Source organism: Sylvia atricapilla, chromosome 17 (genome assembly GCF_009819655.1).
Source record: "Sylvia atricapilla isolate bSylAtr1 chromosome 17, bSylAtr1.pri, whole genome shotgun sequence".
Lineage (NCBI taxonomy): Eukaryota > Metazoa > Chordata > Aves > Passeriformes > Sylviidae > Sylvia > Sylvia atricapilla.
The window spans coordinates 14,029,476-14,048,225 of NC_089156.1; the positions used below are offsets into that span (position 1 = coordinate 14,029,476).

General features: G+C 40.3%; 1 protein-coding gene across 5 annotated transcripts in view; it reads left to right on the forward strand.

Annotated features, from left to right (window-relative positions):
- The first annotated feature begins 12,240 nt into the window (after positions 1–12,240).
- Positions 12,241–18,750, forward strand: part of SFSWAP (splicing factor SWAP) — a 36,844-nt gene continuing 30,334 nt past the window's right edge. For 2 of the 5 annotated variants that reach the window (XM_066331778.1, XM_066331779.1), the window contains exons 1-4: positions 12,242–12,624; positions 15,090–15,259; positions 15,781–15,918; positions 16,886–16,971. In XM_066331778.1, the coding sequence (XP_066187875.1) occupies positions 12,371–12,624; positions 15,090–15,259; positions 15,781–15,918; positions 16,886–16,971 (648 nt within the window). In that variant the 5' untranslated portion in view covers positions 12,242–12,370. Of the gene's footprint in view, positions 12,625–15,089; positions 15,260–15,780; positions 15,919–16,885; positions 16,972–18,750 lie in introns of all 5 variants that reach the window. The other 3 variants (XM_066331781.1, XM_066331782.1, XM_066331783.1) reach the window with 2 other exon arrangements.

Genomic DNA, 18,750 nt, shown 5'->3' on the forward strand with positions numbered 1-18,750 from the left:
AGAATAACAGTGGAAAATTTCAAGAAGACTTTTTCCACTTTGTTGAAAGCACTGATGATATATGGTGTCTTCAAGAGCTGCACACTTAACCCAGGGCTGTGACACCAAATTACAGCATGGTATCAACCCAAATGCCCCATCACAACCCTGTGCTTATTTTCTGTACAGTAGCACTGAGTCCTCTGGGACGGGAACTTCATCTGCAATGCACTTAAGTGACACAGATTTAATCTCAAGTGCAAAGTATAGGGCTAAATTCACAGTAATACACCTATGACTTCTCTGTAGTTTGTCTATGTTAATCTTAGGCTTAGCACAATGATAAAGGATCGAGAAGAAAAAAAAAAAAAAAGAAAAGAGAAAGGTATAAGAAACTGTGGAGAGAATGAAAGCAATTAATCACTGGATATGTACAGTATATAAGCAGTAGCTGCAGGTACTTCAAAATGAACAGCACAGAGCTGAATTTTCATGAGAGGATGTTCCTGCTGTTTCATACACCAAGACTCTTTAATGTTAAATTTTACATCTCATGCATGCACGACACCATCTGATCTTCACCATTTTCCAGCTCTCTTCAGAAATCCTGAATGTGGATTTGGATAGCCAGAATAGGCCCTGGGGATATCCAGTCCTAGGCTCTAAGGGAGTGATCCCTCAGGCTTGTTTTCAAACCTTTTTTCAAGGACTTTTAAAAGTTTTCTAGAGGTCTGAGGACAGGGACATGGGCTGCACAGGCAAGATAGGCAAACTGCAGAGAGTTAATTTTATTGTCCTTTGGTCCCTGATGAAACACACCAAAAATGGAAAATCTCTGTTCAAGTCAGTGGGCCATCATTCAGAGAGCTGCCATCCAACTGCAGTCCAGTCTTTCATGCCGTCTGTAGTCAGCCAAATGGGCCTGGGGAGGATTTGACCCTTTCACTGCATAATTACTTTGAAAGTAAAAAGAACTTGTCCTTTAAGTTACATAACCCATGTTCCAGCTGTCTTACATAACTATTAGGGACTAAATAATATGTAATTGAATGAAAGCTGCAACGCTGGGCTCGAAAAGATGCTGAAATAATTAATATCACCAGTCAATTATATTGATTTATACAGTCAGTGTTCCAGACAGAGCTAACCACTGTAGGTTATTATCCTTGGGAATCAATGTATTCAACTGCTGTGCACAAACAAAGGGAAAAGTCAAAGAATATAATTTATAACATTTGCAGCTGAAAAAAGGAGATGCTGAATGCATTTTGTGTACTGCACCAGGAAAAGCCATACTGAAAAGTTAATGGATAAAGAAAGAGAAGCAGACATGAAGGATTGCTTAGCACACAGCCCAAAGTATAAAGTGATACTGACTACTTGAATATATTGTTACTTGCACAGTTCTTTTATTTTGCCCCTCTGGTATTACTCAAAGTCCAAAGGTAGAGTTTCTGCTCTGTATGGCCATGTAAATACATATAAAAACACACATACACGTACATACCTAAAATAACTTTACAAGAATGGGTATTGGGTGTCCGAGGACTTCAAAGTAAGAACTGATACAATTTCTGTCTGTATGTAACTTTATCATGGTAACAATATTGCCAGCCAAGAATATAGCACTATTGTCCATTGTAATGAAAACTGTTATTTTTTACCTGCAAATACAGTGCTGGCTTTAGCTTAAGTGGCAGGACGAATGCTAAACAAGAGCTAATGAATAATTCATAAATGTTACATAATGCAGTGGCTCATTCTGGGATTCATGTTTGAAGAATGACTTCTGCTGGTTAGATGTTGTTTAGATTCTGAGCTAGTGATACCTTGGCGTGACCTGCCTGCAACGAGATGATGAAAGCGTTGGTTTGTTGTCTGAGGGTTTTTTTAAGCATTAAAATTTTATTGAGTTCTTATTACACAGACATATCTACAGAAGACTGAAAAAAGCATATATGCAAATTCAGGAGGCGTGTTCCATTGCCTGAGTTGATTACAGAGTCAACAACTGTGTAGAGTAAACCAAGGGCCTGTTCCCACCACATCCTATGCAAGATACAGCACAGCAGGGAGAATACCACACTTGGCATAGGAAATCTGGGTCCATCCCAAGCTCTGCCAGCTGACTAGGACATGACAGAAACAGAGATGTGATTTCCCTCCATGCCTTTGAGTGGGGAAGAGGAAAGGAAGGAAGTCTTTCACAGCACAGGGCGTTAGCCTTGGTGGTATTACTAGACCATATATTTGTCTGTCCTCTCCAAGGCAGCTGAAGCAAAGATAGTTGGCATGTTTTTATTCAGCTATGGTGCCATTTAAGAATACACAAGAAACAAGCGTAAAATGACTACTCAAAAAAATAAATCCAATTTAAATTTACTATTTTTGCACTGCTGTCTCAAATCACAGGAGAGCCTGCAAGCAAACCTTCAGCCCAAGGAAGCCATTGCTTTCTAAGAAGCACATAATCTCTTGATTTGAATACAAGTTAGATGAATTAAAATTAGATCTCCACATCTGAACAAGCAGCTGCTCTGTGGTGTTGCTCTAGTGACAGGAGAGAGAAGTGAAGATCACAGTTGGATATGGGTATGAGACAAAAAAGGCATACTGTTTAGGTTCAGCAATACTGAAATATACTTAGTGCTGTCATTTGAATACAATGCTTTTTTTCAATTCAACCACAAGGTCAAAATTATAATTGCCTGGCCATTTAAAAGGTATAGAAACAGACAGGCAGAATCCTCTCCAAAAGTCACAGACTAACCTGTCTAAACTGTGCAGCCTACTGCTGAGGGTAGCGAATCACTCACACTACCCCACTGAGTAGGAGACTCTTCTACTATGTGTAAAGCACTTTCTGGAACTGTTAACTCACTGGTTATCTGCATGTTGTAGTAATGATGCTGTTTCCCATTGAATGGGATATTTTAGATGGCATTAAAGATCTTAAATTACTTAAAAAAATAGTAGATCTATCAAGCTAAGTACTCTGTGAAAAGATTTAAATAGTTTTATGCAACAGCTCATACACTTAGGTTTATCATAACGTAAAACTTCCTTTTAACAAGACCTTAAATTTCTAACTAAGAATTATCTGCTATTTATCCGCCCACTTTTCCTTTGAGTATAAGCAGCTGTACTGGCTTCTACAGGCATTCTTATAGCACTGCTAATAGCAGCTAAGCAGCTGTCAAGCTTTGCTTGACAGGTGACAGCAGTTTGATATCAGTCATCACTACCATATTCTTAAACAGCACAGTGTTTTGCAAATCCTCAGGAAGAAAGCAGGCTGGTACAGAGCCTGTGAAAGATTAACCCACCTAGCAGTGATGAGAGTAGTGCTTTTTCCAAGTCTGTCTTACCCATTTGTAAGTTTATGTAGGTGTCAGTGTACAGTGTACACAACACATGCCCATCTCTCGGCATTAATACAACAACAACTGGAACTTGTCTGTATATTTTGTTCACAGGAATTCTGTTAGAAACGCTGCAGCGAAGAAGTGGGGTGTGTGAAGTTCAAGTGCCTCAATGAAATTTCAGGTTTGTTCCTATTTGTGTTAGTCTGTGACACTCTGTGTGCTTGTTCAGTTGCTCTCTCTCTCCTGTGCAGTTAGTTAGAGGCTTGGTACAAATCTAGCTAAATTGAGTTACTGTAAGACAAAAAAATTAATATTTTAAAAATTAATATCTGTCTATATTTTAAGATTTCACTGACAGATTTTAACATTCTTGTTTCCTGAATGCTGACAGGAACATCTTGCATTGATCTGCAGTATACTCCCTCCATATGACATCACTGACAGCTTCATTACAAGGGATGATAATTTTTTTCCATATGGTTACCCTTAACAAAATTAAATACACTTTGTATTTTCAAACCATTTATTTGGAACAGATTGATATTAGATTGTTACCACATCAAGGTTATTTAACCTAATAAACAGTACAAGTCGAAAAACAACCCATACACTTCTGAAAGAGAGGTCAAGAACTGCTTTTATTTAGAAAGTATGTTACTCAAATAATTTCTGCGACATATAAAAGAGGTATTTTATTTCCAATCCAATCCTATGTCACTTGAGTTATCCAGAGGTGCTTATAGTATGCCCACTTAGGACAACTCATTTCCTACTTGGAATCAGAATTCAGGTCCCATTTTATTCAATGAGAATTTTGCCATTAACTTTAATGAAATCAGGATTTTGTTCCTAAAATGTTCCTACTGTATATAACTCAGTTAGCATCAAACTACTCCAAAATGCTGGCATGGATTGTCACTGTCTTCTGCCTCTGTTGTAGAATTGAAAACACAATAATCAGGCTGGAGGTGTAAAGCAGCAACAGAGAGAGAGAGAGAGAGACACTAGAATTGAGGAAGAAGGTCACAGCAGCACCACACCATGTAACCGTTGTGCTACCCATGTTGTGGTGTAAATCTGCATGAGTTTCCAGATTAATTCATCTTCTCTAATTAAAGTCATTTGTTATCCACAGGCATAGAACAATACTTTGTTGCAGGCAAACATACTGCTATAATCAGCATATTTTCAGGCAATTCATGCATAAGAAATGTCACTGTTATATGAATGTATAATGTATACACAGAAACATGATACCAATTGTAAAAGCTTTTCTCTAAGATAGCATAAAAATCTATACCTCAACTGGTACTTCAAATAATGAAATCTTTTCCTGATCCACTGCTAAGAGCAATTATGCAAATTTCTGCTAGTCTTCTATTTCTATAATGCTCATGATTGAGCGTTTGACATGATCATAACTTTTCTGGCTGGAAGAGTGTGAAAGAGGCACAAATAAAGCATCATTTTAAAGAAAAAATCCATAGCTAGTAAGGAAGGCAATGTCCAACTTCAGAGGAAGAATAGCTTCTTCCTCTGAAAAGATTCCACCAGCCAGCAGAGACCACCAGCTCCTCTTTCCAAGGAATTGTGTGGATGATGCAGACACACTAGCTTCCTCAGCTCATTCTGTTTCCCATAGCTCAAGCATTTCAGCCTCTGTTGAAACCCCGCGAAAACCAGAGGTTCTGATAGCAATCCTGTGAAGCCAGTCTCCCTCAGGCACGGACACCTGCAGCAGCCAGTGCTGCTCTGATTGGCAGAGGTACAGCACTGCACAGTTACACACAGCAGCCATGGCACAAGCGGGTGACATCACCCGATTTTGACCTCCGGTCCTGTGACTCAGTCACAGGTCAGGCTATCCTTTTAGTGACCATGCAAGCATCTGTAGAGATCCTTAACGGTACAGACTAATGGAAGTGGGTATCTGTGCTTGCATTTATGGCTACAGAGGTTATTACTGTGCTAATCAGAAGAACCTTGTAAACACAGTCCTACAAATCACTGATGTGTGCATCATTTTAAGTAAGCTCCCAGTAATGCCACGCATGCCTGATGCTCACACGCATGTGTTGCAAGAATGAAGGAGACTAGAGTGAGTAGATTAGCTTTTAGATTAATTTGTTTTGCTATTCTAAATCTAGATAATTAAAAAGGAAATAAGAAGGGTCTCAATAGATTTGTGTGGTTCACACCTGTTATTAGAAACAGCATTATCTCCTTCAGTGGAGATCTCCCCTACTCTTTGAAGTTCAAATGAAAAATTTCTCACAAGCTCTGGTGTGTCTGCTCCTCTGCTGGTGCATTAGAAACAAAGTGTCAAAATGAACCGAGCTTTTCATTTCTTTCCTTAATTAAGAATCACAGCAGCTGCTTGGTGGAAGAATAATAAGCTTCCTTCTTATCTTTTATCTTGTTTAAGCAAAATTTTATTCTGGTTTGATGCAAATTTCTGTGCTTTTTTTTCTTATGACACTGCACTTGCTGCAGTCAAGAGCTGGTTTTGTGTTCTTGTTTTAGCTGAGGCAGTACAGCGAATAGGAGATAATTTGATCCCTCAATGTTGATACACAAATTAAATACTAGGTGTCAAGAAATCTCCCCTTTTTAAGTGACATTAGCTTTTCACTGCAAAAAAAGATCAAGACAAAATAATGACAAAGTATTTCTGTATTTTTGTATAATTTAACCTTGACCAGGAACCAAGTTTTATCTCAGCTTTGTCCAAGTTTTAACTCAGCTTCAGTTCACAGTTACATTAATACTTTCTGTAGTCTTTCTTCAGAAAATTCAGTGTCTGACATATTCTTAAAATCAATAGTAATCAGTGTAGCTGAGTTTCAAAATCTTCCTATGGTAAAACCTTCATGTGGACTTCCCCGAGGGACAGCTAGCTTTAAGTAGCTTAAAAATTTATGCCTGGGCTCAAAAGACCAGACTACGGCTTAAAATCTGTAACTCCTCTGTGGTTTAACTACGCACTTCATGCATTACTGAACATAATCATCTGATCAAGGAAAACAACAGAAGTCCCCTTTGTCCTTGTTGCATTCTGCCCTTTTTCTTCTCCTATGAAGAAGGTAAGGGTTATCCAAACTAACACATTTGCCTTGTATTTTTGTAGTACAATCAGATTTCTCTGTAGAAGTCATCAGTATATTTTTACAAGGTCCTAATTTCCACAAATTGTGCAGTATCAATGAAACAAACCTTAAAAGAAATTACATGCTCCAGCTATTGGGAATTCTGGGGTTTGTAGATGGCCACAACACTTTCATAAGTGACTCATTATTCCTACCTGAACAGCAAAACAGCACACAACCACAGATGGATCTGTCCATGCAGTAAGGCTGCCTCTATCTATCACTAAATAGATGAGAATAGTTGCCAGTAAGTGTGGCCAACTGTTCCTCTAATAAACAATACTTCTTTCAACAGAAAGCCAGTACCATGTGCCAATTTATAGGAAATGTGCCATTCTTTCCCTGTGCTATCTCCACTGAAGACAATAAAGAGTAGCTCAGAGCACAAAAATACATTTTTATAAAAATGAAACCATGGGTGTTGGCACAGCACCTTATCTGCTCTGTGTGAGTATGGAAGCAGTTAGATTGCCCCAGCGGACGCCTTAAGATCCTTTATTACATTTATGCTGTTGGCTTCTTGAGTGCACCTTTGAGAATGCAGCCCAATCAATCATCAGTGAATGGTGTTCAGTGATATATCTGATGTGTTTGGATCCGTGGACATAAAAGTCAAATCACAGGCTGTGAGGAGGTAGCAGAGGTTATACCCTATTTCAGAGGTGAGTCGTTTGTATACTCTGAGTCAGCCTGAACACACCACCAGCAGAAGTTAAGAGCTGAACAAATGCTCTGGATCACACATAAACCTGTAAAAATTCCTTCTGTGTCTTCTGAATGCCTGCCATTCAATTACTGCCACCCATAAAGGGAAAAGGAGTCTCTGGAACAGTATGATTTCTCTTCACCATTATTAGCTGATGGGGAAGTATCCTGTTTTGGAGACTCCATTAGCTTGCACAAGTGTGAAGCTGCAATGTTCCCATCATCTTCAAGATGTTTTCACAGCAGGTCATTAGCCTGGTAGCTGTGCTCACACTATTTCTGCATGGTGTGCAATATGTACATTGCTCAGCCTCCCCAAAATGCTCATTGATTAGCTGCTTCCATACACACCATATTGTCTTGGGGCCCATCACAATTTCCACTCACACTTTACTCAAATCTAATATGAAACATGTTTACCATTCAGAATGGCACAGCTGCCTAACACCTCTCAGGCCTTCTTGGAGGCAGACACACTCCTTCCTGAGCCAGCTACCCAGAAGGTCTATTCAAATGGCTTAATGGATAACTATCACTCTTTGACTTAGTGCAATTATTTACATTTGACTAAAGCTTAACACATACTTTGCCAAAGTTAATCTTCCAAAAAGATACTTAAGCTTAGCTCAAAGGCATTTAAGGGCATAGAAATATAGATTTATTGCAGCAGGTTTTATGTATGTTCAGTCTTTCTAAACTGGCATATGTCTTGCTTCAGTTTCCATCTGCTGATCCTTACAAAAATACTATTTGGGACACAATACTTCTTTTCCCATGAAAACACTACTTCATTGCAATTGAAACCTCATTCGATATTTTTAGTAACTACATACACTAAAAATCAAAAAGCTCAGCCCATTTCATGTTACACTTGCAATCCTGGCTGTGCACATTTCCAAACTACACTCCTGATCTAAACTGGGATTATGCAAATATTGTTTTGTTTTGCTTTAATTCCCTCAAACAACAAGTTTCCAACTGATGCCTGGCAGCATTCACAGCAACCTTACAGCAGACAATCTTGTGATTGGAGATCACACTAACCAGGGAGTGCCTGACTGACAAGGTCCTGCCTGGATCTTTACAGATCATGGCAGAGATGGTGCTGCTTGGCACCATTCACCTCTCTGGCAGACACTGCTGGAAATTTCAGGGAAACCTTCAATTTCGTGTATTTAAAGCTATCCAGAGACAGAGTTGTTGCAAAATAGCTACTGAGTATTCCACTCTTTTTCAGTGACAAACACCCAGGATCAGTACAAGAACATTAAAAGTATTCTGAAGAGAGATACTCTGTCCTACAGGTTCCCAGAGAGAGAAGGGGGTAGATTACTGTAGAGCACTGGACAGACAGGGCCACTTTCAGCAACATGGTAAGTGCTGGACACCAGCATTTACATGAGGTCAGGTCCCAAGCCGTAAGAATCAGCTCCAGCCTGGGACATGTGAACCCCCGATCACAGAATCACAGAATGGATCCTGCTGGAAGGAACCAGCACCCCCAGGTCCTGCTCTGCAGAGCTGCTCTCCAGCAGGTCATCCCCAGTCTGTGCTGGTGTCTGGGGTTGTTCCTCCCCAGATGCAGGATCGTGCATCTGCATTTGTAGAATTCCAGACTCTCTGCCCATCTCTCTGACCTGCTGAGATCCTTCTGAAGGGCTGCTCAAAGGGGTATTGGCCACTCCTGCCACTCCTGTCCAAAAGCTTTTTATTGTGAGTTGGTGCAGAATGACATCCACTCCCACAGCCAGCTGACGGTAAATAGAAGGCTTTCAGAGAGACAAGAAAAATAATTTTCACATATTACTTTTAAAAGGAACTGTTCCTCAACAACAGAAGCTTTTTACACTACATTGTCAGGAGAGAGATTCTGCCTTTTTAGCAAAGGCTTTTTTATTGTTAAACATGAAGAAGCATTTAATTACAGGACATTACTAAAATAACATGTTAAGGATGAAATTCACTTCTATTCATCCAAAATCAAAAGAGCTAGATCTGACTAATAAGCTACTTCTTCCTAGCTGGGAACTTTTATCTAGTGTTTTAAAATTTTTAAGCTGAAATTTGACTCTACAAATGCATACATTGAAGCATAGTCATGAAAACATTCACTATTTGAATGTTAATTTGTTTGAAAACACAGTTGATTCTGTCCTTACATTTATGTTTAATGGAAAAAATCAAAGAATTAAGTAATTAATTACAGGGACATATGTTCATGTGGGACCTACCCAAATAGCTAACAGAGCTCTGCAGAGACACAGGATCCTTTAAATGAACAACGAAATTATGCAAATTGAGTAAATTTTCAAGTATTTTTGGTGCATTTCTTGGTGGTTTTTTTTGTTTGTTTGTTTGGGGGAAGGGTGTCTGTTCTGGGAAGTTTTTGTTTGGTTGTTTTATTTAACTTTTGATATAATCCCAACAGCTGCCTGCTCCAGGCACAGGGATGTTCGATCAAACCGGTGCTTTCTTTGACTCCTTGAGCAATGATCAGCCAACTGTCAAGGCAAGCTAAATTAACCCTCTAAGTTAGCAGCTTTCTCTACTTCTGAAAAAGGTTTTAGACATTTCTAGGTGTCTAAGGTCTAGTGAAGAGGGCATAAATAGCCTACCTAGCCCAGAAATCAAGCAGGCTGCTCAAAACTCCACCAAAGCAGAAAAACAACAGCAAGCTCTTAATACCTAACCTTGTGACACAGAAAAAGGGCTTCTTTAATGGCTTTCCTCCTCCTGGAGTAAAAGTTACCAACAAATTTTAGAAAAGCAAATGGCTTCTGCTTAAGGGCTTTATTTTTCTAACAGCTAAAAAGAAATCTAAGCAGTTACTGATTACTTGGTACAGAGAAAACCCTCTGCTAGCAGTAATTTCTTAATACTCAAGGCTACAATGTTACCCTTCGTTGCACAGAAACTGTGGCTGATTAAACTTGAATAGCATTCGGTAGGAAACAAAGAAAGGCTGGAGGAGGAACCCTAATGTTTAATTTTGGCAACGGCTTTTTCCTTTCTTCTGAGAGGAAAAACAAAATGTATCTGGAGCCTTCTATTGAAGCTGACAAAACACTTTACAGACCTTGGCTTTTGGCAAAGGCAGCTGAGGGGAACAATTCAGATGTAGCATGGAACGTTATCAAAAAATGACAACAGGTTGAATATTCTTCTTATATTGTGGAGTTTAGTAAACAATTTTAGCCTCTTTGACCAAGGCCAAAATGAAGAAATACTGACTTCTTCTGTAAACAGTACCACATAAATAGTGCTACATTACATCAATGTTTATGTAACATAATGGTTTAAGGGGGAAAAAATTCATAATGGTTGGCAGCTACTGCACACAGCTTCCCATTGTTCAGGAAAAACAGCCAAGTCTTCCTCCTCCCAGTGCAGGGGATTATAGCGATCATGCTAGAATACAAATAGAAATAATCTTAGGATTTCTATGCTAAGCAGAAGCAAAACTAAGTATTTGTTTCTGATGGGAAATGTGAAAGATGGAAGTTTAAACTTTTTTTTTCTAATTGCTGACCAGACTCACAGTGAATTTTAAAAAGGAGAAGGCATTGCATTGTGCTAAATACAGAGAAATTTTGAGAGGCACTTAGAGATTCAAGCCTACAGATTAGTTTTCAAATTCCATATGCTTTTCCCTCTTCCCAAATATCCGACTTCTGCCCTTCTTTACTCTGAAAAGAGGAGTGAAAAGGTATATATTAATTCAGCTTGAGTGCTGACAAGCCATTTGCCAAAATGGTAAAAATAAATCTCATCTTGCTGCCAAGACCAGGAGAGTGTATCTCGCCTGTGCTTGGCATAACATTTTGTTTGTTTTGTTCATTTTGTGTTTTTCTCCTACTCTTTTTTTTTTTTTTTTTTTTTTTTTTTTTTTTTTTTTTTTTTTTTTTTTTTTTTTTACTCCAAGTGTTTTCCAGCTGGTATTAAATTGTTCCACAATGATCAAGTGCGTTCCCACCTGTACACTTGGTGTCCTCTGATAAGTTCACATGGTAGGATGCATTTCTAAATGTTGATACAAACTATCCACCTCCCTTACAGCGCTCCGGCACTTCTTCTCTCACAATTTTACATATTTTAGCCCTTTCTGTACAATGATGCCAAGAGTTTTTTACACATTCCAGCAGCTCTGCCAGCATTTATGGGCAGTCAGAAACTAAGGATATAGAATAATTCCCACTGTGAATCACAAAATATCATGTGCTTCCTTACAGAATTTTATTATAAAAAAAGCCAAACAATGTTTTTCTTCATACTTCTTCATGAGTGATGAAAGTAATAACCCCGAAGTACACAACATTGAAGATTTCAGCCCAGATCACACAATTTCAGCAAAAAAAATTCTCTGGTTTATAAACTTTCCTACAAAGTTTCTGCTCAGTGCCCCAAGTCCTCTCTTTCCCCTTTCAAGGAAAGACTGGACTTGGCATTCGGTGCCCTGGTCTGGCTGACAAGGTGGTATTCGGTCATAGCTTGGGCTCGATGGTCCGTCTCAGAGTCTTTTCCCAAGCGAGTTGATTGTGTGATTCGCACTCTGTCTACCAGGCTTCTCCCTGGAGCTTCAGGGGTGCGGCCCGAGGCGGATCCTCGCCCTGTACCGCACTCCCTGCACTGCCCTGAGGCCCCTCGGCCTCCCGCTCCCCTGGGGGCTCCAAGGCGGTGTGGCGGACACCGGCACACCCGGCCTCTCGTTTCGGTTCTGTCTATAAGCTCCTCGGGCTCGTTTCGGCCGAGAAGGACGCGCCTCACACACGACTCCCCGCCCCACCTCGGGCCGCCACAGAGCACCCGGCGACACCGCTCCGCCCTGCGCCGTGCCACACTTTCGTCACGGCCGTGCCCGTGGCTCCACTGCCCTCCAGAGCCTCAGCCATTGTCACCGAACGCGTGTTGTCCCCACCGATGGCGCGGAGCCGCCTTATCCTGGGAGTTAACAGCAGGGCTGCGGGCTTCTGACTCGAATCTGCTGTTGCCAAAAGCCAGCCCGTCCCTGCCCCTGCGCCACCAGCGGAAGCGGAAGCGTTGCCATTTTGTTTCGGGTGATGGCGGCTGTGGTGCTTTGGGGCCGGGGGCTTTAGTGCGGGCCTGGCCGTGCGAGGACTCGCTGCTCGGACAGTCGCTGCTCCTGCGAGCTGTCTCCGCCTCGCTGCGCCCCCGGTGATGTACGGAGGGCTCGGAGGGTCTCGACGGACTGCAGAAGAAGCAGGCCCGCCGCCCCTAATGTTGTTGTCAGGCGGGGGAACGGTGCCCGGGCCCCCCGGAGGAGGTGGAGGTGGAGGCGGGAGTAGCCGTGTGGAGCTGCTGGTGTTCGGCTATGCCTGCAAGCTGTTTCGGGATGATGAGAAGGCTCAGTACCAGGAGCAGGGGCGACACCTTATTCCTTGGATGGGAGACCCCAAGATCATGATCGATAGGTCGGTGTAACACAACCCCTAGACTGTGCTGCGAGATCTCCTGTGATAGCCTCTTTCTGTTTCCCCCCTTGTGCTGTGGGCAGTGAGGGCGGGGGTTGAGCAGAGGGCTCGCTCTGGCAGGCGCGTCGGGACGTCCCGTGGCGGGGCTGGAGGCTGCTCGTCCCGGCACAGCGCTCCGAGGGTGCTCCGGTAGCGCTGCAGGGCTCCCCCGCCCCGTCGGCGGGAACTTGGGGGTTCCCGCTCTGGCAGCGCTGGGAGGTTCCTCTCCTCCTGGCAGTCACCGTGTGATGGGTCTTTGTGCTCCACTTGTCGAGGCAGGGTCGGCAGGGTGGAGAGTGGGAATCATCTGTTTCTTTTCAGTGTAAACCACAAACATCTTCTTTTTTCACTTGGAATCCACGGGAGCCTGATTGTGTGGGATACTTATTAGGCACATTGTTCTGTAGGTGAGAATGGGGCAGTGTGGGGGGTGCAAAGGTGTTAATCCACCTCAAAGGAAATGGGGATTTCCTATTTCTCCTACATAATCTGGCTGCAGGCTGTTGGCGGGACACCCCAAACGCAGTTCTTGGCCTCTTTACTTTTCCTGGTGCTATGATTTACTGTATTAGACAGAATAGATTTGATTTTGAGTGCTTGCTCTTGAAATTTTATGTCAGGGCTGGCTTCTTTTGGTGGTTGTGCCATAGGTCCAGGTTCGTGGCCAGAGAGAGTAATAGCACCTGCTTTGATGTTCCTTTTGGTCCCTTGAGTTGTTTCAGCACTGCAGGGTAGGATTTGGAAATAAATTCATTCAGAAAGGGTTCCCTGCATATTTTGTTGGACAGAGGGATGATGAGACATCAGGTTGGTTATGTTTGAGTGGAGCACTGAAATAATAACTTAAGAATTGTGGCTGACTCTGAAAACCTCAGTGGAAAGATGGAAGGATTTTGGTTTGAAAAGGGTCGCGTGACATACTCTCTATATTTGTTCCCTCAGTTTCATCACTGCTTTGGTGCTGGACAGGATTTTCTTATTTTGACCTTTAAGCTGTATTTGTCTTGGAAAAATGTCAGTAAGGGAAGGTCTTTTGATTTGCTTCCATAGGACTGGAAAAAAAGGAAACGCCCTTGTGCTGTTTTGGTGCTTATGCCATTAAGGATGGTTATCATTGGAATAAGTTTCTTAAATTGGAATAGGCACGAAGACAGGACAAAACAGTCATAAATATTTTTAGCCATGTTTCATTTCTCACTTACACAACAATGGAAGTGTTGTGTTGCATGCTTCTAATCCAAATCATTTCTGTGACTAATCTCATTTGTAGCTGGAGGCTGTTTTTGGGGTGTTGTGCAGCAGAGCCCCGTTCACAGGTATTGCAGAAATTTTAGGGAGCAAACACTAAGTGTGTGCATGTCTGTACACACGTACTCAAATACCAAATAATGTACATTTGTGAGTTAAGGCACCTTGCAATTGCTAATCTTATAAACTCCTTTGGTAGCTTAGATTCCTTTTATCTCCAGCAGCAGGAAGTCTTCATTTTCACCATTTTAAGAAAAGCACATTGCTATGAGAAGACTTGGGTTCAAATTTCCTGTGGACAGAGCTTGATTAACCAGATCTATGTTTCATTTGCTTTTTGCTATAAGAATATTTACTTTCTTTGTTTTTGGTCTAGCAAGTTGGCACAAGTCAAGAGTTGTGTGTGGGAAGACACCTCAGCGGAGTCGAGTTTACTGTTGCTTTGTTTTCCAATCAGTTTCTCTTACTGATGCATAAATGTTATCCCAATGCAGTGCTTTTCCTGCAAATAAAGTGATTTCTTAGTAGAAAGGAACTGTACATCATTGATCTTTGCCGATTTTGCGGTGAACCTCCTTAAATTGCATGTATATGTTACTGTTCCTATGTATGTGTGTCTCTCTATCACATAACCCAGAACTTATTTCCTCAGCCAAATGGCTAGGGGCCGAGCCTAGCCATGATTTTACCTCCAATGGACGCAAGTTTCTATGGTGAAGATTTCTCCTGAGAGTTCGGGACTAGCAGAAAGAAGCGAGGAAATTTCGACCGTTTGGTTCTTTCGGATAGGTATTTATGTACTCGGGTTTGTGTGAATGTAAGCTATTTGACTTTCCAGAAAAACGTATTTTGCAAGTGACATTGATTGGTTGGTTGAAGCACGTACGGTAAGAGCTGTTAGGGAAATGGATCCCACTTAAACTATTAAATGATACCTTTGCCTTTAATTGTAATAATTTATTAGTTTCTTTGAGAGGACTTTAGATTATTAAACAATTTTTCGATAGTTGGTGACAAACGATTAGCAAAATTAATTATAACTTCTAAAAGGGAGTATGCATTAACGTATAGGTTTGTTGTTGTTTTTTTTTTTTTCATTTTTATTGGGTAAGTATTTAAGTAGTCGCATAAACCCAAGCCCTAAGTTCTTTGCATTGACCAGCTGTTTCATCCTGCAGGTATGATGGGCGTGGTCACCTGCATGACCTTTCAGAATATGATGCTGAATATTCCACCTGGAACAGAGACTATCAATTGTCCGAAGAGGAGGCTAGAATAGAAGCCCTCTGTGATGAAGAGAGGTATTTAGCCTTGCATACGGACTTGCTTGAGGAGGAGGCAAGGCAAGGTATTGCTCAAGGAATAACGTGGTTATTTAAAAAGCACACTTAAATAAATTATTATGAAACTAAATTTACTCCTAATTTTATACTCTCTTTTTCTGATGTTATCTTGACAGTACCCAGTGGATTCCAAAAGCGGGAGTCTTTGCGTGTGTGAGAGGACCTCAGGATAGTTTAACTGTAGATCCACAGAGAAACTGCCCAGATTCTGAGGGCAGACTGGGATTTCAGACCCCCCAAAATAAACACATTCTGCTTCATTTTTAGTGTTGTTTAAAGGAAATTTTGTGCTTTTATACACATAATTGCATTAGAATGTCTTAATCCACAGGCTGTATCTCTTCAAGAAGAAATAGATGGTCAGAATGTGTACATGCTGTGTTTTTCTGTTTAGTTTTTAATGAAAACTAAAATGATCAGGAGAAAACTTCTTATTTAAAAACTGAAGTAAGAAATATTACTTCTTTTTTAATAAATTAGCTTCTGAACATGTTATAATGTTGGTAATTGCATTTTTTTGTTCAAGAGGAGGAATATAAAAGACTCAGTGAAGCTTTGGCAGAGGATGGTACCTATAATGCAGTGGGATTCCGTTATGGCAGTGATTATTATGACCCTTCAGAACCCACTGAAGAGGAGGAACATCAGCCTGCAAAACAAAGAGGTAAGGGGTAAAAATAACAAGGATTAATTGAGAGGGAGGACATAGCATTTCTCTGTCTTGCAGTTGAGGGTTTAAAATATATGTGTTACTAAAATGCAGTTAAAAATTCTGAAAGCATTTCATCTCTTTATGGGACCCTATTGCTGGGGTTTTGCAGAGTTTGTTCTTGATGAGCTTGAAAATATTTTCCTGCTATGGCACAGTCAATACTGCAGTAGTCAGGGAATTTAATTCTGCTGTCATGCAGGTTCTTATTCAGAAAAAACTAGTAATTCTATAAAACTGTGCAAGCGGTTTTATCTCTCTTCTTTTGTACTGAAGCAGAATTGATTGTGTTTTATGGGATTTAATTCACTTGTTTAAGACTCTGTAACCAAATACTGTTAGGTGGAGCTGCTGCCAAAAGAAACTCTATTCTTCATCTGCTGCTTTTTCCTTTCATTGGTGCTAAAATTTTTCTGTACCTTTGTGGCGTTAAAATATTCGTTTAAAGCCCAACCCACCAGAAAGTAACCAAACAAGTGAATTCCTTTTGTTGCATGGTTTGTCCTCAGTAATCACTGCAACATGTCATTCATGATGAGGTTGTTCTGCTGTTTCCACAGCTCCTGAGGTCAGGTGTTCCTGCACTTGGTGCCACCTAATCTGTCAGGGGAAAAGGGGAATACAATTTCACTTCAGGCTAGTAGAATACATAATACTATAAATTACTTTAAAAAGTAAACTTTTTACTTCAATTATTATAAAAATCTGTAAAGCAAAGTATTTTCAGAGAAACATTTCTGCTATAGCAAGTAATGGCATGTAATGAAAATTATTGCTTTTAACCATATTTAAATGCTGTTTCTATAGCTGTATTTGATAAATTCCTGGATTGCACAGCCTTTTAGAAATACTTTATTTCAATTTTTTAACATTTGTGTACTTTGTTTTTTTCCTAAATACTTTATTGTGTCATTTCTTGTAGAAACAAGTCAGCCAGAAAATACAGAGGAAAATGAAGAACCTTTTGTTGCCCCTCCAGGTCTGAATGTACCTTCTGATGTGGAACTGGTAGGTGTACATGTAAAGCAGCCTACACTTCTGCCCAGTTTTTGACCAGTTAATGGCACTCTGTTTGGTGGTTGAGTTAGGTTTTCTCTATTAACTTTAGTGTGGTACATTTTAAATTATTCTAAAATAGTAACTTAATTTCAAATGTTCTGCATTGAACTCTTGAGTTGAACCTTCTTTTTCACACTGAAATGATTGCTTTGCTTATGCTAAATGCATTTGGTATCACTTGTGATATTATTTTAGCTAATGCAGACAAAAGGCAGTTCTTGGAATAGATACTTGCTGAGATGTGACGTATTTGCTAAGTGTTCTGTAAACTTGACTGGACTTGTGTATTTTTTTTGAAGGGAGCTGAACCTGCTTTGAGTGCAGGTATAACTATAAGGGTTTTCAATGTATTTCAGGTTTCATAAAAAATGCTGGAAAATCAGATAATATTCTTTGTTATATACCTGTGGTCATGAAAGTGTTAATTTATATGAGGGCTCAACTTGATAACCTTGGTCAGTGAAGATTCAGAACACTCTGTTAGAATAATAGTGGACACAGAGTATTTGTGTAACTGTTTTTCTTCTTCATTAGCTTTTGTTTAAAGAACCTTGAGTTTTCAGAGAAAAGCTTCCTATTTTACATTTTGATATTGTTTCCAATATGTAACTGCTGATGACAGAGCGTTGGTTTAGATACCTGCTTAGCTTGAGTTCTGTTCTGAAGTTGAGGATGTATTTCCTATTTACATTGCATAGGGCAGCGTGGGGCTTACTGAAGTAATTTCTCAGTCACCTGTTGAACTCCAGTATATTCACATGAACAGAAAGCAAATGCAGGTGTATTTGGTTTTGATTTAAAAAGAAAGAAACCCCACAAACATCAAAATGTCTAGACAGCAGCTCTGAAAGCAATGTGTGCTTAACCTGGGATTGGGAATTGTGAGAATTTTTTTGTAAGCCTCGATTTGTTGTTGCTGATCTATTCAAGTCACTGAGCTTTATCATGGAAGATATTTATTCTGTTTAAATTTAAGAAATTTTGAGAGTCAGCTTACTGACATGGAGACTTTGCTCCCAGTCTGCAAGATGCAGTTCAATAAAGACAGATATTTTATATTTCCTGTAATACAGATCAATGCAAAGTGGAAATACTCAATGGAGACAAGTGACGCAGTAAAAAAAAAAAGTCCAGAACTATGGAATGTTCAGTGTAGGGCAGCTCCAACTGCAGCAGTAATGTCATTCTGGAACCTAGAACAGAAGAACTGTGACAAGCAGGCCAAAGGTCTTCCACTGATTAAAACTTCTTACAGGCAAAGATAATTGTTCCTCACCAGGGCACTTGAAGTCTGTGGATGCTCTTGAAGTGGGCTGTTGGAGGAAATTTTTGCTTAATAACTTGTGAGGAGAGATAGAAACAGAAAAACGATACATGATGTGAAACTGATAACGCACAGAATGTTATCAGTTTGTTAACTACCTTTTTGCCTCTCATTAAAATAATCTTTGCTGGGGTTTTAGAAGGACAAATAAAACTTGAAACAACACTGTTTTCTGTATTGGACATGTCCTGGTGAGGGATCCAATTGGCAGAAAACAGCTTTTAAAAGTGGACTGTTTGATAATATTCCGACTTTTTTCCCTATTAGGAGCACCACTGTCTCAAATGCTTTCAATCTACTGAGAAACATTTTTTGAGGTTTGCAACATAGCTGTGTATCTATGCAGTAAAAATGCAAAGCTAAACCAAATTATTAACGTGACACTTCAATCCTTATAGGCACAC